We start from the raw sequence: 25,793 nt of genomic DNA on the forward strand, positions 1-25,793 counted from the left end.
TGGTAGGTCAGATGGTTGCACTGCCACTCAGAGGGACCCTGACATGCTGGAGAAATGGGCTAAGAGGAAACTACAGAAGTTCAGCAAAGGGAAATGTGAAGTCCACGTCCCGGGAAGAATAAACCCAAGCACCAGTAAACATTGAGGGCCAACAGGCTGGAAAGCAGCTTAGCATAAAAAGATCTGGGATCCTGGCAGACAAGTTGACTATAAGCCAGCAATGTGCTCACGTGGCAAAGAAGGGTGACAGCCTCCTGTGCTCCATGAGAGACAGCATTGCCAGCAGATTGAGACAGGTGATCCTTCCCCTCTGCACAGCACTGGTGAGACGCATGTGGAGTGCTGAATCCAGTTGTGGACTCCCCAGTACAAGACATGGACACACTTAAGACAGTCCAGTGAAGAGACCAAAAAAATTATTAAGAGCTTGGAGCATCTGACATATGAGCAGAATATGCTGCAGAGGAGAAGAGAAGGCTTAGGGAGATCTTATCAAAGTGTATAAATATCTGATGGATATGAGAGAAAAAAAATGACAGGCTCTTCTCAGTGGTGCCCAGTGACAGGAAACGAGGCAATGGGCACAGACTGAAATACAGAAAATTGCATTTATATATAAAAGTCTTCTTTTATTGTGAGAGTGGTTAGACACTGAAACACCTTTCCCAGAGAGGCCATGGAGTCTCCATCCTTGCAGATTTTCAAAAGCTGCCTGGACATGGCTTTGAGCAACCTGCTCTAACTGACCCCACTCTGAGCAGGGGTTTGGATTAGACAATTTCCAGAGGTTCTTTCCAACCTCAACCATATCCTCTGATGCTGTGAATGCATTAATCATGGACTCAGTAGTCAATCTGACTTTAATATAGGCCTACCTTATCAAACAGCAATGTGAAATTATTAAATGATATTTAATATCATTATGTAAATGATACCAAGTGTACCAATACAGAATTAATCCTAAAAACTGATCTCGGAAACAGACATTGGAAACTCCTTGTGTTACTTCACAGCTGCAGTAACTTAGCACTTTACCTGGATCAAAGCCAAAGGTTTTTCTCTGCTCCTAATAAGTGCAGCTTCTTGCTGGAGCTCTTCCTCTACAATAGCTGAAAACATGACAGGTGCTATCACAGGAGAGCTAGTCGGTGATGCTGCTAACCAAGGACTGGAAAAAAAAACAACCAAATGATATTATGAAGCGACATCAAGAACAAGGCCAGCACTACACACAGAAAGCTACCTTCAGCATCTAAGTCACTGTCAAGCTTACTTATGACTCTCCAGCTGTGGAGATTCCAGAACATTGTCTTCCAGACCTGGGCTACTTCTAGTGCTGCACCTAGAAAAAGGTAGGAAAGAAGAGTGAAAGTCACTGACAGAGTACTCTCCTACATCACACTGTGAAGTACACATTTACAGTAGGCAATTACAAACGTGTAGGGTTTATCCAGAAGAAAGGCATTAGGATGTAATGCTGAATTTGTCTATAAGCAGGATACTGTGACTAGAGGAGACACTGATGCTCATTTCTGACCACCAGAACTTAATGAATTATCAGCTTGGGGGTTAATTCTGGCATTTCCCAACATTTGAGCATTTGAACAAAGGCACTTTTTTTTTTTTTTACATGTATGTAAAATAGTCAGCTGAGTTATGCAGTAACAGCATTGGCTACAAATGTTTGCAATTAATATGAAAAGAATATGGATTCAAGATAAACAAACCAAACAACCGTCCTGTGATCAAACTAAGCATTTCATGTAAAAGAACCAGGGCTACAATAGCAGTAGTAAATTATTTCCTCAAGTGTAAGCCCAGAAATTATGGACTTTCAGTACACATCCTGCAACCACCTCCCACATTCAGAAGAATAGCATACAGCTGGAATTAACAGAATTGGAAAAAAAATCCTGAATTATCAATAGAGTTCTCAATAAGAAAATACTTTATTCAGTTGCAAAATACTAACCTCTCAACACAAAGAAGACAGATTGAGTATACTGCATGCCTTAAGATACAAGTATATTTGTCAGAAAAATCCTACATCAGTAGGAAGAGAGGGACCTATTCTTGGTATTTAATACCTGTCCTTGTCAACTTTTGCTATTTCTGGAACTCTAAAAAAGTGTTACAGCATACTGTGAAATGCTAGATTTTTTTTTTTTTAATTATTCTACAGCATTGTAAAAAACTCTAAGGGTGCTAGTATTTCAATAAATCAGTTTTCTTAAAGGCTTCAATAATCCTCTGTAAGTGGCCGCAAACTCTTGAAAAATAAGAAAAATCTATAGAAAGCTAAGAGAATTCCAGTAACTGCTACATTCTCTGCCTGGAATATTTTCCCCAGAATACAATTCCAAGGACAACTCTTTCTGCTAAGAAACGAGGGCAAGATCTCAAAAAATCTGAAATGCAACATACATCATCAAAAGTGGCATTTAAATGAACTATGCCCAGCTTTTTGTCACAAAACTTAATTTCGCCCACCAAAGTGACAACTACTCAAAGACGAGAATGAACACAAAGGTGTGATACTCTCCAAACTGGATATTTCGGGATAACCTTTGACAGAACTGACACATGAAACAACAGCTCCATGTTGAGAGTGGTCCAATCTGCTGTACCATACTCCAGACTGAGCAGCTATGTAGCTCCAGTTCCTTCATTTTGGTCTCATTAATATGCACTGCATTTTCCACAGGCATTGAAGAATAGTTTAAAATGGAAAAGAGGGAGAAAATCAGTATCTTGTGAATTTTTTTTCTGTTTTATCACCTTTGGTAAAAGAAAACCAATGGCAGGTTAGAGAATCCTATTTTATTTAGGAAAGGTATCAGGTCATACCAGGTAAGTGTGACAAACAAATATGGGAATTCTGCAAGACACGGAGTCAAGTGCCACATAACCTTTTTTTTTTTTTAAAAAAAGTTCCTCATATTTCTCCTACCTAGCTAATTCCTTACTCACTTTACAGCTGGGTTATTCATTATTTTAGTGAATAAGTTAACTAAAAGAAATATAACTAAGTTAACTTTGGTGGACACAATAAGCAGCAAAGATCAAACCAGCAGACAATAAGAGATGCTAATAATTTAGCAAAGGATAAAAATGATCAGCATAACTGTGGAATGAAGCAATGGGAAAGGAAATTCAGAAGTATGAAACAAAAGACTGTGTGAAGGCTGTAGCAGCTATAAGCTAAGAGTTTTTCAGCTTGAAGAGAAAGAGAAGGATACGGGGAACTACAGACCAATCAGCCTCACCTCAATCATGGGGAAGGCTGTGGAGCAAATCCTTCTGGAAGTAATTTCTGAGCACATGTGAGGCAAGATGACTGGGAACAGCCAGCATGGATTTATAACACAAGGCAAACTGTGTCTGACCAACGATTGCCTTTTGTGATATGATGACAGGCTCTGCAGACAATCAGAGAGCAGCGGATGTCATGTTCCTTGGCTTCAGCAAGGCCTGTGACATGTTCTGTTACCATATCCTGATACTCTGTCGGAAAAATATGGACCGAGTAAACGGGCTACAAGACAGGTGGAAAACAGGCTGGAGTGAAGGGCTTCAGGGGTTGTGGATTAGCTGTACAAAGTCCAACTGGAAACCAAGTACTAGTGGTAGTCCTCAGGGACTGATACTGGGGCCAGTCTTGTTTAGTGTCTCTGACGGATGGGGAGAGGGTGGGGCGGGTGCAGCAGTCCACATTCTGGGTGCCAGGCTGCCATTCAGAAGGCCCTCAAGAGGATGGAGAAGTGGGAAACTGAGAAGTCATGAATTTCCAAGGCAAGTGCAAAGCCCTGTATTTGAAAGAGAACAGCCCCACGCAGCAGTACAGGTCAGGGGCTGACTGGCTAGAAAGCAGCTCTGCAGAGAAGGACCTGTTGAGTCCTGGCTGGCAGCAAGCTGAAGATGAATCAGCACGTGCCCCTGCAGGGAATGTGGCCAACTGCATATTGGGCTGTACTAGCAAGAGTGTAGCCAGGCAGCCAAAGGAAGTGATTCTTCCCCTCTCTGCTGTATTTGTTGGTCTACACACAGAGTATCATACCCAGTTTTGGGCTCGAACAAGTCCAGTGGAGGGCGACCAAGATTAGGGGCTGGAGCACACGACAGGAAGAACTGTGTTTTGTTAATTCTGAAAGAAGGTGGCAACAGGGAAATCTCACTGCTGTCTCCAACTACCTAACTGAAGGGTAGAGAAAAGATGCAGCAATAATTTTCTTTGAGGTGCACAGTGACAGAATAAGAGGTAACATACACAAGCTGCAAAATAGGAAAAACCAATTAGATATAAGGAAAAAAAAAAATCCCACAATGGGAATGATCATACACTGGAACTTGTTACCCAGAAAGGCTGTGATATCTTCATACTTGGAAGCAGTCACAACTCAACTGGACTAGGCCCTGAGCAACGTAATCTAGTTTGATTTATTTTGAGCAGGAGACTGAACTAGAGAATCTAAATTATTCTATGATTTCAACAGCAAGGGACTACTTTTTAGCTGAAGACCAGATAAATCAGCTTCCAGCTTTTACTGCACTTAAGAAAGAGAATAACATAATAAAAAGCAGGAAAGAACCAGAGAAAAGAAAGGAAGGAGAAGAGGAGATGAAGGCAGTTTTTTTGCTTGCTGGTTTGTTTAATTGAGAACACTTTTGTACAACTTACTGAACACCTTTATTCTGGTGTCATCTCTCAACTTCATCTCTTTTTCCACCTGCTTTAATAATGCTCTCCTTCCTGCACATTTGGCATTAACCAACACCTATCCAGCCCATTTGACAGCTACGCTCTTCTTCCCACTCATAATCCAAAGAACTCACAGCACTACTATAAATGAATCCATGTAGATTGTTATGCTTAACAAACCTTTTTCAGTACAGATAAAAAGTTCTTTGCAGAGTAAGACTTCTAAACAAACAAACAAACCAAAAACCACAAACAACAAAAAAACCCTACAACAGAAATTTCCAAAATCTGGAATTAACAGTTCCAGTGTCACAGCACACTCTAGTGATCGATTAAAAGATAAGTTTAAATACCTGTGTCATCTCCCTCAGTGTAAATGTGGCTTTAAACTGTAGGAAGCAGTTCAGATATTTTGAAGCTGTTTGTACATACGCACATCTGTGTTTCTTGCTAGCAAGACACTCAGTCCAGATACTAAATCAACTGCAGATATTTCAACATGCTAGATTAATTCCTCAGCTGGCATCAAAATAACTAGGAGAAATGGAACAGACGGGAAATAGGAACCTAGCATATACAGAAAAATGGAAAAAAAGCCTCAAAAATATAGAACTTGGAAGGCTGGAAGTCTTGAAAATTAAAGACTGATGCAGAGACATAAGTGGTTCTGCATGGAAACAAACCAGCCAAGTATCATCAGTACTGAACCAACCTGATTAATTCAGTTGGCTGAACTTGCCATGACTCCTGCACAGCCACCAAGATGTCCCAGCACTCAGCTTCCCAGTGTCTCTTGAGGATTTGTTCATTTGAAGACAGTTCAGGTCCAGTGCCTTCCTGATCTAACGACTGCTCTCAGAAAAGGAACACAAAACCTGGTCTTCTGCAGAACCTCTTGGGTTTTGCTGTACCATTTGAGTCATGTACTACTTATTAGCTCATTATTAGCCATGCCAGAACTAGGCCATTCCCACGCGAAGCCACAAAGACTTGTTTCCACTAAGACTGTTCACTGCTCCCTGGAGTAACACAGTGAAGACAACCCAGGCTGCCACAACAAAGATAAGTCATGTCAGGCCTATGTTTTCAGCTTGGACTCTGAGCTACACATGCACAGCTGCACAGCGTAACTCCCGAGGCTGAGCTGTCCCTGGAAACAACACAGCCCTATGCACACAGCCCAGCTTTTGGGCTGATCTGCCTCTGGACTGAATCCAGTTCACATCTCCACATTCATGACATGGTTCATCGACAGAAAATTTCTGGGTTGCATAAATTGGAAGGTGACAGTATGCGGAAGAGTGTTTATGCAACCAGTAAAAACCCCTCATCCAGAGACTTCAGAAAATTGTCAGTTTAATTACTGCACAGTTTATCCAATGAAAAAAGACAAAGGAGGAAGAGTAGCCAGTATCTTCAGTGTCCCATCAGTGAGTCTGACATCAACAGATGAGGATTACTTATGCTCTACACATGTGCAATTTCCTTTCCTTAGTAAGGAAGAGATAAGGGTGTGGATAATTAATCTTCAGAGAAATAGCCCTTGAAATGCTGCAGGCAAAAATCAGAGCCTACTGTGACAGGTACGGTCAAAGAATAAAATTACCTCAAACTAGAAACTCAACTCCTAACTTTCAGATGGATGAACTGGTCATCTAGGCTCTTTTATAACTAATAGAAATAAGCATCTTCAGACGCAATTCAAAACAACCTGAAATAGCTCTGGAAGTGCCATCTTTTCCAACTGAATATAGTCAATGTAGTCATCTAGGCTCCCACCAGCTTCATGGATCATTTTCAGACAGCTAACATATTAGGCCTGGGTTCAGCTCAAATGATCCACTTTGAGAGCGTACAGACTGGCCAGAGCAAACGCAAAAGGAAATAAATGACTTTATGAAGATCACCGAGCAGGTGTGACAAAGCTAATAAGAGTATCCAATGCAAGCCCCCTTATCAGCAGCCCTTGCCATCTCCCATATGATGAAAAGCTTTATTTGCTAGCAACAGAATTACTAATACCTGTTTCTCTGCAGATATTTGCTTCGTGTCCCTACATCTCCACTCACTACAACTTTAGCTTTATCCCTCTGTTCTTGAGGAATGGATACTCTCCAAACCCCTCCTACCTCTCTCCCATAACACTATCCCGCCCACAACGTTCCTATTTTCTACCCTGATTTTGTTCTGTATCTACCAACAGGACACATACTAATACTGTCCTAGGGAAACACCAGTTTCTACACAAGCTGAGCAACCAAGAGGGAGGCCCAGCAGAACTTTCTTTTCCTTACGGAGGGGACAGTTTTTGTAGAGGAACGGAACAGGAGGTGTTGGTGTCAGGGCTCCCTGTGCACCGACAGGCTCTGTGAACTCTTCCCCCTCAGCGCAGCTGTGTAAATGTGAGTCAGGCTGCCACGAAAAGCTCTGAGTTGTATGTAAGAGCTGTGCAAAGGCTCACGGGGCTCCCCCTCTGCATTTAAGCTCAGTCCCTCAGCCTTCAGCCTTTCTCCAGCTGCACTGCAGCTATGCCCAAGCCCAGCCTTGCTGTTCCTGACCCTGACGTGACTTGCAGGTTTGACCTCAACCCTGCCTCATCCCCATGGACCTGTCTGCGCTCACTGACTGTGGCTCACCCCGCTTTCCACCATGGAGCCTGCCCTGCCCACCCCCCTCTGGCACAGTGGGGCTGTGCCCCTGCCAGGGAGGCCACCGCCCAGCCGGTCCTGCTGTCACCCTTGGCCACCCTGCCACCGCGGGGCAGCTGGCCTGCACTGCTTCCAGAGAGTGGGTGGGAAAGTCTGAAAGGTTTTTCAGGCCTTCCATCTCGTAAATATATTTGAAATGCACAGCTTTCAAAGTTAATGTTAACTGGGGGAAGAGATGCAGGTGGGTGGGCAACTCAGTCCCACAAACCTTCAGGAATAAGGCTGAGATTTCTTTCCTCATCTTAGACGGTTATTTGAAACCCAAACTGAGGTTTTATTGGAGGTAGCAAGAGGACGCACAGCTAAAAACACGTGACCAAAGAGCAATATTGTCTAATAACTAGACATATAGTTCACATGCACCTCAGAAAAGTTATTTTTGTCCTTAGAGTTGTAGTCCCCCAGTAATTATAATACACAGACATAACCAATATATCAGTACTTCAGTAAGCCCTCTTAATCCATGAAAAATTGCACCTGAACAATTAACTCAGCTTATAAGAAAACTCAGATCAGGAAATGCCAGAACTATGTTTGAATAAACTGCTTTTCTCCACTCAACTACACAGAAATACTCCTCAGCGAACTCTGTTCATGTACGCCATCTCTGAATGCTAAAGAGTATCAATGTCTACAGAAGTTAGAAAATACAGGTTGATCATTTTTATACATATATATATATATACACAAATGTACACATATAAATATTTTGTTCGGAGCCTGAAGTGTTTGTGTGCATACACATATATAAAACACACACATACATCTGTCCATACATACGGACACAAACACTTGGAACTTCAAACAAAATATTAGCAGTGGCATTAAATTGCTGTAGTTTTTAAGCTTCCTATTAATTAGAGTATTGCATTCATAAAATCCTATAAATATAATCATTAAAAGAATACTTACAGGATTTCTTTTTTTAAACAACAATTTTATCCTTTCTTATTTCAGCAGAATTTCAACAGGTTATTGTGATTCTTGTATAATGGTTGATCAATTAGGAAAAGGCTGGTCTCTTACCTTATGGTGTTTTGGACTGATGAATCCTCAGTTCCTTTACATCCAGCTCTTTTTATACCAGTACCAAGTGAATTATTTGCATTCATACATTTTTCTTCTTCCATTACAAGATCACGGAATGACTTTGGCAAAGCAGAATATAATGAAGATGACCTTTAAAAAAACAAAACAACTCATTTTATACTTGCACCTTCCACAATTCAGATAGCAAAGAGTGCCTTCTCAGTCACTAAAACTAAAAATACAATATTACTTAGCTTTTGTATCTCACCATTATGCCTCCTAGACCCCATTTGCTAAAATAAGTCACTCTGGGTCAAACAGGTAAACATCAGAAAACATAAACCTAAAGGAAAAAAAAACAAAACGAAAACCTCAAAACCACCCCTCCATATATTCCCCCACCAACCCATCCTCTTAAAAAGGAATTTTATTTTCACAGACACCTTGTCTTAGACAAGCTGTGCCTCTCCTAACAGTATGATTCCTTGAGAAGTATTCTCATAAATCACATAACGCTCTAGTACTTTCATTCTAATGCTCAGTCTACCACGAAGAAAGTCAAGTATAGTTGATCTTCTTTCCCCACAATATTGAATGAGTTACTCATACCTGCTGGAGGTTCTATAAATCACTTAATCCAAAGTGAAATTCATAAAACTGATATGCTTTGTCTTCTTTTATTTGCCCAACTATAATGTGCACTGTTACTGACCTATAGCCTGCATATTATCTTTCAAAAATAAACCAGCATGAAAATATAGCAATTTAGCTTCAAAACTTTCTGATCCAAAAGCCTTTTTATCTACAGAATTCAAGGCAATTTCCATTAGTCTCTCCCCTACACATCAAGACTTTGGAATTAATTCTTCCTACATTTGTTTACATTTAACTACACTAAGCATACAAGTCCCACTCATTGTCAAATACACAAAATACATATTGGAAGAACAGCTATGCTCATTATCTGCTCTCAGAAATAAGAGATCAATTACAAACACTACTGAAGTAAAACACGCTTTCCACATAGTGCTAATTTTTTCTGCAGTTAACATAAGAACGGAAGCATGTGAAGCCAAAGACTTTCAAGCTACATCTGTGTGGTATACAATTTAAGATAACAAACATGAGGGACTTAAAACATTGCAACACCATGTCTGAAATCTTACAACAAAAGCACCTGAAAGTTAGATAAGATGTCTAAACCCCATGTTAGGCCGCTTCGGCTTAAGTCTGAGGTCCTCTCCCCCTCAAAAAAACCCCCACGTCATTCTCAGCTTGTGAACCTATCCAAAACAATTACTTGTGGCTTTAAACAGCTCGCCTTAAACTGGTACAAATTTTCCTAACAGAGATAACTCTAAATTTCAGCTTGTCCTGCCTGATACTTTGTAATTTCCATTTTATTTGTAGCATTAGAAAAAATGATTTATACATCTTTTGTAAAAAAAGTGGAATATGACTAAGTTTCTCTAAGCTGTAACTGCAAAACATAAAAAGCACAAAGTTCCAAAACAGCTGTTGATGTTTCAGTGTAAGCTGGAATACTGACAAACTGACAACCTAGACATCACCACAACTGTTAATTCTCAGGAGAGATCTGAAATTTCTTAATGCCTCCACTCTTGACAAGCCATAGGCTCTCCTGAGCTTAAAAAAAACCAAAACAAGTAAACAAAACCCCCTCTTATCAAACAAGGTCTGGAGAACTAATGAAGTTAACACCTAGCTTCTTCCATGACATACTTGCAAATTGTTACTCCTGTGATTTATTTTTTTCCCCCTCCTAATTTGACTTTTCTTCAAAGGAGGAAACATATGTTCAGACCCGCAAAAACTATGAAACTGGAGGTTTCTTTTGGTGGAAAAGGTAGGACACTGCAAATTACAGATTCTGTCTTTTAGTCGACTAACAAAGAGCTCAAAGGTCCCACACCCTTCTGGCAAGTGTGCTCACTTCATATCCCGGACAAATATCTCATTTCATTGGAACACAACTTCTATGGCTTTCACTATATTGCAAGCGTGGAAAGCTCAGTCTATTGCCAAATGCACTCTAAAAGTCCATTGTGAATTTACAGAATATAACTTTGCAAATACAATCTTAGAGCAGATGAATAACACCATTCTCCCCTACATACACAAACATTTTGAACGACTAGCAGAGGCAGTGAACTAATTGATGGCTTGCCTAAAGCAGCGTAAAGTTTATTCAACAAATGCTCTCTGCCAGCAGCTAGGCATAATTTTAAATATTCATATACTTCCCACTGGTTCTTTCCTTGAACTCTTGAGCTACCGGCATTTTCCAGATCAGCAGCCAAAGGAACACCGCAGAGGAATGTACGGAACCATGCACAGTGACCATATGGGCGTTAGATTGGATTGCATCCTCCTGAAGAATACCCTGGCCTTACCACTTCAGATGGTTTGTGTAACACAGTAGAACCCAGCTACTTTCAAAAACTGTTTAATCAGAACCTTAAGAACACAATATATTTTCTAGAGACAGTTATCTAAGCACACTCAAAAATCAGTCCATACTTACTTTTTAAATGCAAGGAATAGTTCATAGGCAGTGATTTAAAATTAACCAACACCCAATAGGTAAAGAATTATCTATCAGAGAGTAGATGAACAGCATGAATAGTCAAACAGTTCAGATGCCAGATGAAGGAAGTTATGCCCTATATTTTTATATGCCTTTTATCAGAGCTTCTCTTAATATCTTATTTCCTGTATTAAGAAGTAAATAATTGAACTAAAGACATCTATCTCATGTGCTTAAGTCAACAAAACCCTTCTCAAGAAGCCCAGATAACTAGATAAGCTATACAACATCCTCCAAAACCTACTTAAGGCTTTGTTGTATCTAAAATTTGCATATGAAGGGGAAAAGGGAAAGATCAGACTGGAGAAAGACAGACGCCCTATACAAACATCCTCCTGCAGAGTTTTCATAACCCCTTCCCTTGATACCCGAAAAGACAATATATATAAAGAGACAAGAATATAAAACTGCAGCTTGAAAATGGCTAATAAAACAAAAAAGGAAATTAACTGATGATATTTAAGACATCTGGTTGAAAATAGCCATGGAATACCTACACCACTGATCACTAACATCAGCCCAAGCCACGGCATGGCAGGTCTGGAAAGGTTCCTTTGAAGGCTCCAGAGAAGACCCACTTGTGACCACTGATCACAGAAAGGCGTCTGACCTTGCTGGGTGCCTGAGCAAAAGGACTGACTTATACAGGACCCAGTCCACCTCATCAGCAGCACCCCTGTCCAGCTGCCCCTGTCCTTCCATACCAGCAGAGACACCCTTCTTGAGTCACCTATTGGGTCGTGCACAAGAGCATGGCTTCTGTGGTGTTGCCACGCCGAGTCACTGATGGGTAGAAAGGTGGTGGGTTTGTAACAACCCATAAATTAGTGTGTGAATGAGCACATTTGTTATTTGTGTATGTATGACTGTATGTTGTCACTGTAGATGTTAAGCTACATCTTGTTTATGCATAATTATAACATTACCAGTAAGATTAAAAATAGTAGATTCAATTTTTTTTTTTAAATATAATAAAGGATAGCATAACTCCATATGTCCTGTGTTGGTCGCCATCTGATTCAACTGTCCATCTCTCCCAGCAAATTTTAAGCCTCAGAGCTATAATTGCCATATGACACCTCCGTTAGCTAAGCCAAATAACAAACTTGCTGCTTGACCTGGAGCACAGAAGCAAGCAGTTTTAGATATTACCCTAAGCCTTTTGACACAAAACGCCGCTCAGGAAGCAGCCTACCTTTTCCTCAGCCAGCTAGTGATGCGATTTTTTTTCTCTCCGTATATTCATTAAATAGCTAATAGGCTACACGTCTGTTTTGAACTTACAGGAGCATAGCAGAAAGGCAAAGATTCCAGCAGATGCTTACTACTCTTATTTCTGAAAGGAGCAATCAATTCACATGAAGGATCAAAGGAAAGAGAGCCAAGAGATGCAATAGGGAGACGGCTCTAATTGTGGAAAAGAAACCTATCCTTTGAAAGACAGATTCCTATTTTACTTTGATATCTATCCAATACAAAACGAAAACTACTACAATATAATTAAAAACAGCTAAATTGTCTAAAAGACTCCACTTAAAATAGGGTGACTGCAGTGGGTATGCAGGAAGCTTTGTTCCCACTGAGGCACAAATGGGTAAGCTCTAGAGAGAGGAGACTGACTCACAATTCTTCTACAGTACCAGTAGAAAAGCAAGCTGCCATGAAAGTCTAGACCTTCTTGAACAGGGAAAGGGGGAGAACTGCCCAACATTTACTTAAAGTTAAGAGTATGCACATAGGTATTTATTCTGTAGCAATTAAACACACGATGTTACATAGCTGGCAACTTTTCCAGTTACGCCTTTATGCTTTCATCCAGTACCAACTGTAAACGTAAAGAACAAAGCATGAATCAGGCTAGCATCTCATTACATTTATTTTTGTCAACTTAGTTCATTGAACAGATTATATCATCAGTGTATCAAATAGAAAAATGGTTTAATTCGAACATTGAAATTGTATGTAATCCGCATTAAAAGTAATTTTAAATCCATTATGTATCCTTCTAACATAGGAATTCTTAGCAGCGTCTGTCACTCCCTCCAGCTCCTAGCCACCTAGCTAACTTTGTTATCTATAATTTCAGTCTATTTTTGCTCTACTCCAAAGTCATTCTAGCCCTTTACCCCTGGAAGAGCTAACATTATTCTTTACGTATTGACAGAGAAAAAAACAGCATTCCTAATGGTTTTCAATAACCTCTTTCTGCTCAAGTTTCAGAGCTTGTACTCAACCTTCATTTTCTATACTGCACTTTGACACCATCTGCAAATACCACATCACATAGAAGCAAGAACCAGATGGGACGCAGTATTCTGACTCACTATTGCAAAATTTCACAGAACTGCAACCACTGCATTTCCCTGCCCTCTTTGAATTTCTAGATTACTACCAAATGTAGATACAAATAGTTCAATGCTAGACTTTTTAATGAACAGAACCTAGGCCATTTGTATTTAAGAAAGTGCTTCTGAAAGACTATTCAATGTAAAAATCCTCTAAAGAAAAAGTAGTGATATTTGATTTACAACATACCATGCATTCCCTAGTTTTGCAACTTTTGTAGGTGGGGGTGGTGTGGTTATTAGCGTAGTAGGCTCCGTGCTGCTAGTTACTGATCCATTATCTTTTGCTGCCAGGGCAATCATTTTCCTTTGCTTCTGAGAAAGCTTGATTCCATGAGACACCATTCTGCTGTGAATTGATATTGCAAAGAGAGAAAATGTAAGAACAGTGTCCTTTGAGATTACTTGCCTTTAATCTTGCAAATTACACTCAGAAATACTTCTTTCCTAGACCAAAATACTTTGCCTAGAGTGCCAAAAGGGGACTATAGGTGAGGGGAGGGGCTGGATGGTTGGGGAGCAAAAGGAGGATCAATGAATATCAAGAGTGACAGAAAGGAAAACATCATAAAACTATTCTTCAGATAGATGTCTACAAATGAAAACATGCAGAGTAGGAATCACGTCTCAAAGAGATGGACTAGCACCAGATGAAGACTATTTTCTAATAGTAGAGACTGTCAGAATCTTAGCTCCCTTAAATGAACAATATTCATGCATAAGAAATGTATACAGCATAATATAGCCTTTTTTTTTTCTATTTGTAATAATTTGTTTTCCAAGTTTTTTGGATTTTTAAGTCTTGGCTGTTTTGTTCACAGCTTCTGAATCTACCTAGGCAGTAACACTTCACTAAGGCTACAGGACTGCTGTGCTAGCTCTCCTTTACACGAATGCTACACTTCAAAGGTCATGAAAGCCACCTCCAGTCCTCTTCCATACGTCGCCAGTTAAGAAACACTACGTTTAATCCACTGCCTCCTGAAAATGGGCATTTATCTCCCTGTGTCTTTCTGATGCTTCTCTGAGCAAGAATCATTCTTGTTTCTGTCTGAGCAAGAATTGTCAATATCAACACATGGGTGCTAGGGAACGTCAGAGAATGCAAGACAAGAAACAAATTTCAGGATCGATTACAGTACTCTCCACAAGTAATTTCCAAAGTGCTAGGGATAAGAATTAATTCTTTTTGGTTGGAAACAGGAAGGCTCAGCAGAACAGGCCACTGATTTAAGATACAAGTTTACTACTGCTTCTTTCACATTTCAACAGCTAAGACATGCTTCTGCAGTAGTTGACCAAACAAGACTACAATAAAATAAAGGGATGAATTTTGTATGTTCACAGAAAAACACCATAATGAAGTAAACAAAGCCATTCAAAAATAAATAGGACAACTTTTCTCCTTTTAAACTCTAAACTGCCTGAACCACTAATTAAATTCATAATAGCCTAGTCTATCACGCTTTTATAGGTTTTGGTTTTTTACGAACCCTGAATTTGCCTTTGGCATGGTTCCACATTTCTGCATACTTTCTTCAATTTCCATGATGGTTCTTAGATCCATAGCAGGAGGGCTGGCAAGGCTAAATGAAAAATAAAAAGTTACCTTAAAAGGCACTCATTTTTACTTACATTCCACAGTTCCAGCCTTCACTGAAATCCTCTAAATCATACATAAGATTGGTAACCGGATGTATAATTTATGTCTGTTTCCTCAATTATGGCAAACCTCAAATAGAATGTTTTTGATAAAACTTTTATAAATATATACATGTTTAAGAGTGCACTATAAAAAAAACTTTCAAGACTCATTATAATATGAAACAAAAAGATGTGAACTATGATTACTCTAAGAAATTTAGATACCTAAAACCACGATACTTATTTCGTAGTCAACTGCTTATGCTAAATACTAGAGAGGCATTGCTGACAGCTCTTCCATGAAGGCTGAATTAGATCTTCCTTTGAAGAACAGGATTAAAACTATTTCACATGGCTAAGAGAACACTCTTGCAAAGTTAGAGCTCCATACAAACACCAGTAATATTTTCAAACTTTAATGATCAGTTTCTTTTTCATAAATGACCTAATTTTAAACTTCCACAGAAATTAGCATGAGTTAAATCCAGACATTTCTAAGCTTTACATAAAACTATAAATTAAACCTGTTTACTTAAAGGCATTTGTAAACTAAACTGTATTACAACTAGATTCAAGGACAAGCTTTTAAATAAAATATAAGCAGCACTCCCTCTGTCTCTCCCTTCCCAATCCAACTAGTGAATTAACCACGGGGAGGTCACACAAAACCCTGTCATCACTGCTCTTCCCCAGTAGTTCAACCAAATACAATACAGCGTTAATCCCTTAAACATTTTACACAACAGTGCTGCCTGCTTTTTCTTTATATCATACCAGCAACACTAGAAAAAATGAAGAAAGAGTATGAGGGAAACCTATAAAAGCACAGTGACATTACAACAAAGTCCTATGGTTTCATTTGTTCCCCTCCCATGCAATCCTCTTAAAAAAAAAAAAGTGTAAAGAGCTCTAAGATCGCAGATGAAGGTAGACCTTTTTCCAACCAGTCTAGAGACCAAAGAGTTGTCTGTGGGATGTTTCCCTCTCTGCATAGGCTTGCACAAATACATAGCGACACAAAACATGGATTCCTAATGGACCTTGCTCACCAAACAATATACTTCAGAGCTGCAGCTTCTAATTTCTCCAGCTGTATCACCTGTATTAACAAAGACCATCAGCCACAAACCAACAGAGCTTGGCGAAACTGTGGGAAATTATTGCTATACAATTCCCTAAATCCTTGAACTCTTCTCTATTCAACCTTTATTGTCAGCTGTCAGACAGGGCACCAGCCAAGACAGAACTTCAGTCTATCACAGTACTGCTCCTTTTTCATATGCAGATACTGCTACAGATAAAAATTACTAATAAATTTTTTATTACTGTATTGGTTAGACTTGTGTTTATTTTCACAGACTGCTTAAGTCTAAAGACATGCCTTAAAAATGTCAAAGTACAATGGTGCTTCTAATGGCTTCAAGCATGGTCTGATTCTACAAAAAACTGCAAAGTATTTTACAAAGAGTTAACCAAACAGGCCTCTCTAAAAAAAAAAGATATTAGAAGTCCAGACTCGTAGCACTTGAAAAAAAAAAGATCTATCAATTGCTTTTCTCAAAGAATAATTTTAAAAAATGTACCATTTTTATTGAGCTAACAAAATCTTTAATTCACATGTCAAGTGATGTACCATCATTCTGAAGAGCAGACAGGCTTTTAGTTTGAATAGAGTATTATTAACACTCACTACCAAGTGTAGAATATAAGTGATTCTAAGTTAGGTAGGCACTACAACTATTACTCCACCTGAAACTGGATGCTACCCAATTGGGACAGCTTGCAAAGTTGTTTTTGGCACTGGGAATAGACTGCGGAGCAGACTGTGTCAATGCTGATGATCCCTTGTATGACTTCATCTCCTTGTTAGGTTGAGGGGGTTTCGTACTCTGACTGAATGCTTTGTCCTTCATCTAAAAAAAAAGACATAAAATATGTTGAATATATATTCTCACATTTTTCATTGAGAAAAAGAGAGTGATGCTACAAACAACTTGAACGACATGTAAATGAAAATGTTTTAAAGGATCACAATAACATATCCCTGATCAGTATGCTATTTGTACCTTTTTTTTTTGCTTCACACTTTACCCCGAATCATTTAAATCCAAGTATGCATCTTAATAGAAGAAAATTCACTCAGAGATGTTAACTTCTAAAGATTTAACATTTAACATAAGCACAATTCTTGCAAACTTTTTTCTCTTTGCCAGTTATGCCTCAGTTATCCTGGACCATACTTCTGTCCAACTACAGCAGTTGAAGAATAGCCAGATTTTCCTGGAGCCTTTTGTCTTCTGGTTTGGTTTTTTTTTTTTCAGCTTCTGAATTCAGATTTGCTTTGCATTTTAAAGTAGATAAAAACTTTACATAATTGCTCTTTCGATTTGAAATTTTCTGAATACTACAGCATAGAAAAATTCTTATTATGGTAGCACATGAATAAAATACCCTTTGTATTTATTGTTATCTACTCCATTTTAAGGAAAACAGCTTGTCAGAAACCCTCCAAGATACAAACTCTGCTTTGGATGGACTAGATAAACACAAATAAATAAATTGCTAAGAACAAAAAAAAATACAACCTCAGTCCTCTCTGAATGAAATCCTTTTGTGAAGTCAGGTGACTGCAAGTCTCTGGGGCTACCCACTCCTGCATAACTACCTTCAGAGTCAGATGTTAGGAGTTCTGGAAGTGATTCTACAGAGTTAGTTTTATCCATCTTTACTGAGCCTAAGAAATAAAAAAAAAGAGTAGAACTATTAAATCATGAGAGACAGACTAAACAATGCTTAAAAAAATCCAGAAGTTATTCACTCCATATGATGAATACAAAATAACCACAAGTTTACCTAGTCCAGTATACTAGACTGTAATAAGTATAGGCAAATTTAAGACTACCTTAAATTTACTCCCCATTTTCCTTCTCTGTCTCACAATATACAGTTTTAGGAAGTAACACTGACACTCTTCTGTTGAAAATGAAGGCTTCTACCATCTTTCCAATAAACAGTGACTCAGTTATTTTTTATATTCCAGAAAAAAACCCACCAAACCCCACATTAGCAGAAATGTTCCACTTATTAAAACCCCACGAGAAAGTGTCCGTTAACTTTATTTGATAAAATACATGCTTTTACAGAATCTGAACTTTGGGCACAAGTTGAATATGTCAAACATCCTTTCAAACAAAACTTAATCTTAAGAATTCACTATTCAAATTCAGCTATGGTGTTCACTAGAAAAGAAATATCTTTGCAAGATTTCCTTACTGAAGTACAGAAATTGCATTGCATATTAAATTTAATGTTCTGGTTTTATACCTGAAGGGAACCTCTTTCCCACTGACCTGTAGAGGCTGGACTCTGAATAATATCTGACAGATTATATCCTCCAGAGCTGTCGGACCGTTTTCGTGGCTTCTTTTTTGCCTTAGTTTTTGCTCTTTTGAAAAGGGCTTCCCTATCAAAAATAAAAAAAAAAAACCAAGATGAATTAAAGCCAAAGAAACTGAGCCTCAGAACTATCAGTGTCAATGTCAAGCTTTTCAGTCAGCAGATACAGCAGCTGCATAGGCTGGCACTGCCACCTAGGTCAGATCAAACCTGCTACACATCACAGCAACTGACATAAAGCAAACTGTGTCCAAGTCTTCACTTTTTTTCTCTCAATTTCGCCTTAAATTAGTGAAGTTCAACAAACTCTACTGTTGGTCTCATTTTTCCCCAACACAAATACTGCCAAAATGTCATGTGTTCCTATATATACTATAGGATATCAGGAAGAGTGGAATCAAATAAATGCTACCTTTAATTTTAACAAGACTACTAGAAATTCAGAATTATACGATTCACAAAGGCAGAGTAACCCTATTCTCAAAGAAGTTTTTTGTGGAATAACTATGTATGTACTTATTCACTCCTGCATCAATACTGCAACGTTATAATGGTTGGGGTTTTTTTTTAATCCTTGGACTGCCCCGTCCCCTAAAGGCTACCTCCTAACCTTTAAAAACACTGAAAGGCTTGAAGTCTAATACAAAATAGCCTCTCAGTTCCCTTGAACTACTAGTCCTTATCTGTACTAGATCATTTAGCACAACTTTTCTTGACGCAGGTGGTCAGAACAGTACACAATACCACAGGTGGGGGTCTCACCTGCACAGCAACATCATATTTCACTGTCCATGCTAGAAGCATGTTATCAAGTTGTCCTATCAAATTAATTATTAATTTAAAATCTATACCAAAAAACCGCAGTTGTAGCTTTATTATTTGCTCATCAGAGAGAAGCATATTAAAGTAGTCTGACATGACTTTACAGATTCTATTGCTCTCACCTGGATGCCTTCCTAACAAATGTTCAAAGACCGAATACCAGAAATCCACAAAACCACCAAGGCCAAACTACCTGATCTACAGCTGTTTGGATCACATTTCTTAATTTTTGTTATTCTACAGCCAGACAGCAGACACTTGAAACTGATTAAAAACTCATGCTACAAAGCTTCCTATTTCACATGACAACTCTGTTAATATTAAGAAATGTAATTATCATAATTTTCCAGACAGATATATAGTATATTAAAGTCTCTTTTTTCCTCTTTTGATTTCTCCTTTCTCCTAATTCAGTGAAGTTCAATGAACTTCACAGCTGGTCTCACACATTCACAGATACTCTCATCACATACACAACTCCCAAACTTTACTGTGAATGCTTGTTTTGCTGCCTTTACTTACATGCTATTTACTAGCTGAAAAAAGTGCTCCACTGCCGTTCTCTAACATTTTAAAATACGAGAACTGAGAACACACTCTGAAATCTCTGTATTTCCTAATATTTCTAATACATATCCTAACATTTCCATTTTAAACCCAAAGAAAGTCAGTCACCATCCAAGGGGCATAAATACCATATACAACTCACCAAGTTAAAAATATTGATGAAAAATAGATACTTACTGAGAATTTTGTTCTGTATTCATCTCTTCCCTTAAAAACACAAAGTTCTCCCCATCTTCAGGCTCAAAAGAACTTATGTCAGGTCCATCTAGATATGGAGTAATTACTCTCCTGACCATAGCTGGAATCTGTAGTCGGAAAAAGCCGTTAGACTACATTTCTCTTAAGCTGTATGCTAGCAAAGGTATGATCTCTTGTAAAAGGACCACAACTGACTGTCATTTAAAACATTTTCACAGATCAAGTAATTAATTACGTAACCAGCTTATAAACTTAAGTTACATCTTCAAGTAGAAGAGAACGAGAATTATTTCAGGTGACAGACTCAGAATGCATGTTTCAGTTGCCTATAACTCCTGACCAAAAAATGCTTCAAGGTTTTGCAACCATACATCTTTTACTACTGCACAGTTAAAGAATATCGAATTATAACATGCCTTAACTTTCCCATTTAAAGTTCAACTTTCACATCATTTTTCTTATTGCTTTTAAGATCTCTATTATCACCCTGAACACTAGACAAGTCTAATTTGCGTTCTTCTCCTTTCTTTTTGCTTATGTTTTTTCACGCAACAATTGTTACTTACAGAACATTAATACATTTAGTGTGCATAAGAAATTAATTTAAAGGACACAATACTGCTGCAGCAGCAGCTAGCGAATAATGAAATATGAGCTCCATGAGAGTGATAATAGCAGCAGCTAACCTTAGCGTTTGAGTCAGATGTTCCACATCCAGCCTGTCATCTACAGACCCTGTAGGTATGTATTTGTTACTCCTTTGCTCTCATTTCCAACCTAATCAGCTTACACCGAAGTTGTACAACTTACCATTTTCCTGTAATAAACAGAAAGATCCTTTACAACTTCATCGCTTAAGACATCCAGAGTCCTAAAAAAAAAAAAAAGTAAAAATTTATCTTACCACCTTAAAAAAAATCAGATTAACGAAAAATTCAAATGAAGGTTTTAGATGAATCTCACCTACAGGCAATTATTACCTATTCATGGTGGTCACAGAGTCAGAAGGAAGAAACTGAACACAAAACATAAACTACTCAGTGCCCCTGTCGTAGGATTACACCCACAAGCTTTCCAGTGAGCCTACCTTTCCTTAAGGCCACAGCCAATATAGACCTATATAGTCAAGTTACCACAAACCGGTCATTACTTTAGCTACTTCTGCATATTTTCAAGTCTTCCTGACATGTATATAATACTCCAAGTCTATGCAAATTCTTCCATAAAACTCATCCACAACACCCCTTGAGAAAAAAATACTACTACAAGCAACAAACTGAACTCAACAGAACTGTCTTGGCCACGTGAGCAGCTCTCCTTTCACAAAGCTGTCACGGTTAAGTTCTGTCTCAGGTGTCTCAGATTAAAAGTCTTGCTACCTAGTTCATTTTCAGATTTCCACTAAAATGCAGATACAGTCTTAACTGTAGTAAGAATGTTGTATGTCCTTTACAGGCTTAAGATTAAACAAATTCAAATTCAGAATAACACTTTAGACAATGTTATTAGACTTTCACTCTTCTCTCCAAAATCAAAGGTTATAATGTTTATACTTTATGAAGATGTGAAGCAGAAAATTGCTAATATGAATGAATTCCTGTATCTGTGATACAAGCAGAGCAGTTGTGTGACACATCCATGAAGAACTGGCATTCTGAAACGGCTCAGATCCTTAAGAACTTCTACAGGTAAAAGGAAGCATGACAAAAAGTCTAGGAGTAAACAGAGTGGACCAATAATACAGACGGATTTTTTTTGTTCAGTTGGGTTTTTTTTTTGTTTCGGGGGCTTTTTAAAGTCTTTGCTAGAAAAGAAGATCAATCAGTGCTGACTAGGCTTGCTCTAAGATGACATGTATTCTGGAAGCAACTGGAAGCCCTGTTTGAAAGTATCAAGAGACAGAAGGCCAGTGCACACCTTCAACTGCTTAGAGCTCTAGCTGAATCATTGTGGAAAGTAAGGGTAATTAATTAACTTGTTCAGCCCTTACTGCAGACAGTTAAAGCAAAGAGACTACTGACCAGAAGGCAGGCCCATCCTCTTTGGAAAATGCACCAGCTATAATAAACCTACTTAAAGTAAATTCAATTTCCATAGTAACTATCATGTTAAAAAAAAATAAAGAAAAACAAACAATAAAAAATGACAGCAGTTTTATGCATCGTCAAAAAAAATTAAAACATCCCAAAAAATATTAGGACTAATGTCAAAGCCCACTGAATTCAAGAGAGGTTTCTCCCCTTAATTCAGGCTCTTCGTGCCAGATTGTAACAGCGTTTTGTGCTACAGGACTGGTACAGTATGTACAGGTATTTAACTAGTTTCCCTGTTCGGCAAAAATGAGCCTCCCTTTAAATTAGCTGTACTCAGTTGCATTTTAACATTTAACTGCTCCTATTAGTTCTTCCAACCCTTTTGCCTTTTTGGGATGTTTGAATTTAACACCTAGTACATGAACACGTTTGCATTCCTCCTTACCTTGCTTCAAGCAAAGCTGCCATATTGAGTCCGATGAACTGCAAGCAGGACAGTTTTAGCTGTTCAGCACGATACATTGCTGAGAACTCCAGCAGCTCTGCAGCATTCTTTAAAGTCACTGCAAAGAAGAAACACAACAAAATAAATTGGATAATGTCCTGCAATATAATGCAGCAGTTTTTAAGACTTATTGCACAGCATGATCTCCATTCCTAGGAAAAATGCTCGCGCTTAAATGGCCATAAACTACAAGCTCCACATAACTTTGTAGCAGCTTGAATGCAATGGCTGCTTCCCAAAAAACAAAAAGGCCCTACCTACAGAAGTACCAGTTCCAACATATTGAAACTCAGCAGTCCAAAACAAAGGGGAAAAAGAAAGATAAAAATAGCAAGTCTCATATACAGCATAAACCGTTTGTAAAGCTCCAAATGCTCTTTTAGCAGGAAGAAAGAATAAAAAGGGGGGTGAAGGGGTAGGTGGCGGGGGAGAAAGAAAGAAATATGGGTCACCAAGAAATGCCAAGCAAAAATTGTATGCTGACTTCTTGTATGAAGCTAAGCAACAACACTTGGTGTTTTCTAGAAGAGACTGATCTTAGTAGCCATATAGAAACAGCAAACAACAAAAGAACTAACAGAATTAAAATACAAGGACAGAAGTAGAAACATAGAATTCATTTTATCATGTTTAAAAGACAAGAAGTTTGAATTCAATTAAATAAAGGTTTTTATAAAAGTTTGGTTTATTTGTTGTAGTGGTTTGGGTTTTTTTGGTTTTTTTGGTTTTTTTTTTTTTTTTTGCTTTTTGCTTTTTTAACCTTTTTATCGTTTTTTACAGAGAATGAGATACAGACAACGATGCACAAGGAATGGAACGTTATGCTAAACCACAGCATCACCCAGACTAAAAAAGCAACTGTTAACAGCTATGTAATGAACAGCAAAGGTAATCAGAGCAAAGGAATATAAGCAAATAATTCTGTGCTGAAATATACAAAAACGTTAACATAAAAAAAAACCCATTTTTTATTCTCTAACCCTTTATAATACAAGTGGAATAACTCACGTTTTTCAGCAATGGCTACTTCACAGATTTCTTTGAGTCTGGATATAAGCAGTTGGTCTGCTACCACAAGAACATTACATATGAATTCCACATTTTGAGAATCTGGAAAATAAAGCATCACGTAAACACTGTGGGCAAGTCAAAAGCAACCATAATATATCCAGCTTCAATGAGATTTTACCAAAGGACAGATGTAATGGCTTTGCAAATTTTGATGGGATTTTCATAGAATAAGGAATATTTTACAGGAGCACAAACAGCCATTTTTTTGAAGAAAGAGAAGGAAGGAAAAGGAAAACTGCAGTTTGACAAACTAAAAGGCACAAAAAGGCCTGGGGTACAGCTATCACCTCAAAATCTAAAGCAAGAGCCACAAAAATTTGGATCTTCTACAAAAAACTTCAACACGAGCATATTAAGTACTGAATGTCTATTTTTAAACTATAAAAATTGAAGGAGCTACAGTTGAGTTGAAAAGATATTAATAGCACCTTTTATCGCAAGAGCTTCATCTGTATACAGGTAATCTACAACAATCTGTAGTATGTCAGAATGGATGGGCATTTCCAGAGCTGAACAACAGGAAGCCTAGAAAGCAAAAGGATTAGGGGAAAAAAAAAGAAAAAAGAGTAAAAGGAGCTGACTACTTGATACAAAATTAAGGCAGCAATTATATTCAGCTAATGACTCAGACTGAGGGTCACATTTTCAAAGTCAATTATTTAAGCATTTGCACAAAATCTGTTCCAAGTTTTTCAACTAAGAATTGATTGTAGCAGAGCAATTAAAATCTGTCCAAACTTCTGAATAAATATCCATGAAACAGTTTAGTGTTTCATCAGCTTTAGCATCTTCTCTAACAATCCTCCTTGATTATATTACTTTACCCAGAATTGTTTAGAAGTAGAACTACAGGAACCTCCTACACAAGTACTTTATTTTCAAGGTGAAGGACTGAGTGAAATCACAAGTTCCCATGCAAGAATAAAATGAAAGTAGCCATTCCTGTTAATCCCTCAGAAAACAAGGTCCTCAGCAAAACTTCCATTTGAAGAACCATCTCAACCATTAAGGTAAAGCTTTTGTATGAGCAAACATTAGCCAATAAGCCTTGCAAGTGTCACCATTCAAGTTTATGCAACATTACTGCTTAAGAACTTTGGTTTATTTCAGGTGGCACTGAACCAAAGCTATATAGTAAAAGATTTCTTTTGCATTAGAAAATGCTACTCGTACTGACGTATTTCCCATCTGAAGTTTAAAAAGTCTTACAAACATGAATTTTTTTATACATCTAGAGCACTTGATTCACAAAATATTTACTTCTCAATTTCGTATGATTTAGATTTACTTATGAAACAAGAGAAACCTTACGAACTACATACAAGTCATATAGAAATCAACAATACAAATGGACATTCAACATTAAAAATAAAAAAAAAAAAAAAAATCACTTGTCCACAGTGTTTCGGATATGTTTCCTCAGGGACAATTGAGGAAAAGGCAGCACAGTGATGTCCCATTACACAGCAGAAGAGAACTGCCAGTACTTTGCCAGGTTCTTAGACTCACATATTGCCAAAAAGCTACAAAAGTTGAGAAAACTCTTGCACACTGCTTCAGCTTTCAGTCTCTGAAAACTGCTTCTCCACTTACACCTTTCCTCTCTTTCAGCAAGTGTTATCAATAGTATTCAGATACTTAAACAGAGGCCTTTAGTGAAATTACGATGTCCGGGAACAACCAGGGCATTGACACGCAGCTAGCAAACAGAAGCCAAGACAAGTAACAGATCTAGACCTTTTGAAGCAGCAGCTGGTGACTAAGTGGAACAGTCCTTGATAGCCTCTATTTCATTAACAGGAAAGGTCAACTAGAGATTCTACACTCTAAAACAAAAGCAATACTTTAATTTCCTTTGAAATTACTACATTACTACATTTATCACTCTAATACACAATCTCAATAGTACAAATACAGAGTAACTAAATACGTGGGTGGTTTTTTTTTTTGCAAACAGCCTTTCCTCTTACCCAGTATTTAGGATATGTTATTCTAGGAAAAACTGAAAAGCTGTCCCTTATTTGATGCAACCAAACATACCACCATACAGGTTTACTGTCAAGCTTACCTCAATCCATGAGCTGCTTAACATGCTGTGAAAATAATCTGTAAAGAAAGGCATTTCAGTTCAAGATGCAATAACATTTCAGTTAAAAAAGACAATAGGA

The 25,793-nt window shown here is 38.1% G+C and overlaps 1 protein-coding gene across 3 annotated transcripts in view; it reads right to left on the reverse strand.

Moving 5' to 3' along the window:
• The window catches only part of IBTK (inhibitor of Bruton agammaglobulinemia tyrosine kinase), a 47,889-nt gene that overhangs the window by 1,578 nt on the left and 20,518 nt on the right, over positions 1-25,793 (reverse strand). The window contains exons 14-27 of one of the 3 annotated variants that reach the window (XM_010074223.1): positions 25,694-25,731; positions 24,054-24,150; positions 23,563-23,664; positions 22,495-22,612; positions 20,827-20,887; positions 19,996-20,123; positions 18,384-18,496; positions 17,619-17,767; positions 16,783-16,946; positions 14,883-14,975; positions 13,580-13,735; positions 8,434-8,586; positions 1,274-1,342; positions 1,036-1,168 (exon numbers count right to left, since the gene is read on the reverse strand). In XM_010074223.1, the coding sequence (XP_010072525.1) occupies positions 1,036-1,168; positions 1,274-1,342; positions 8,434-8,586; positions 13,580-13,735; positions 14,883-14,975; positions 16,783-16,946; positions 17,619-17,767; positions 18,384-18,496; positions 19,996-20,123; positions 20,827-20,887; positions 22,495-22,612; positions 23,563-23,664; positions 24,054-24,150; positions 25,694-25,731 (1,574 nt within the window). Of the gene's footprint in view, positions 1-1,035; positions 1,169-1,273; positions 1,343-8,433; positions 8,587-13,579; positions 13,739-14,882; positions 14,976-16,782; positions 16,947-17,618; positions 17,768-18,383; positions 18,497-19,995; positions 20,124-20,826; positions 20,888-22,494; positions 22,613-23,562; positions 23,665-24,053; positions 24,151-25,693; positions 25,732-25,793 lie in introns of all 3 variants that reach the window. The other 2 variants (XM_010074222.1, XM_010074224.1) reach the window with 2 other exon arrangements.

Source organism: Pterocles gutturalis, unplaced genomic scaffold (genome assembly GCF_000699245.1).
Source record: "Pterocles gutturalis isolate BGI_N339 unplaced genomic scaffold, ASM69924v1 scaffold6592, whole genome shotgun sequence".
Taxonomy (NCBI): domain Eukaryota; kingdom Metazoa; phylum Chordata; class Aves; order Pterocliformes; family Pteroclidae; genus Pterocles; species Pterocles gutturalis.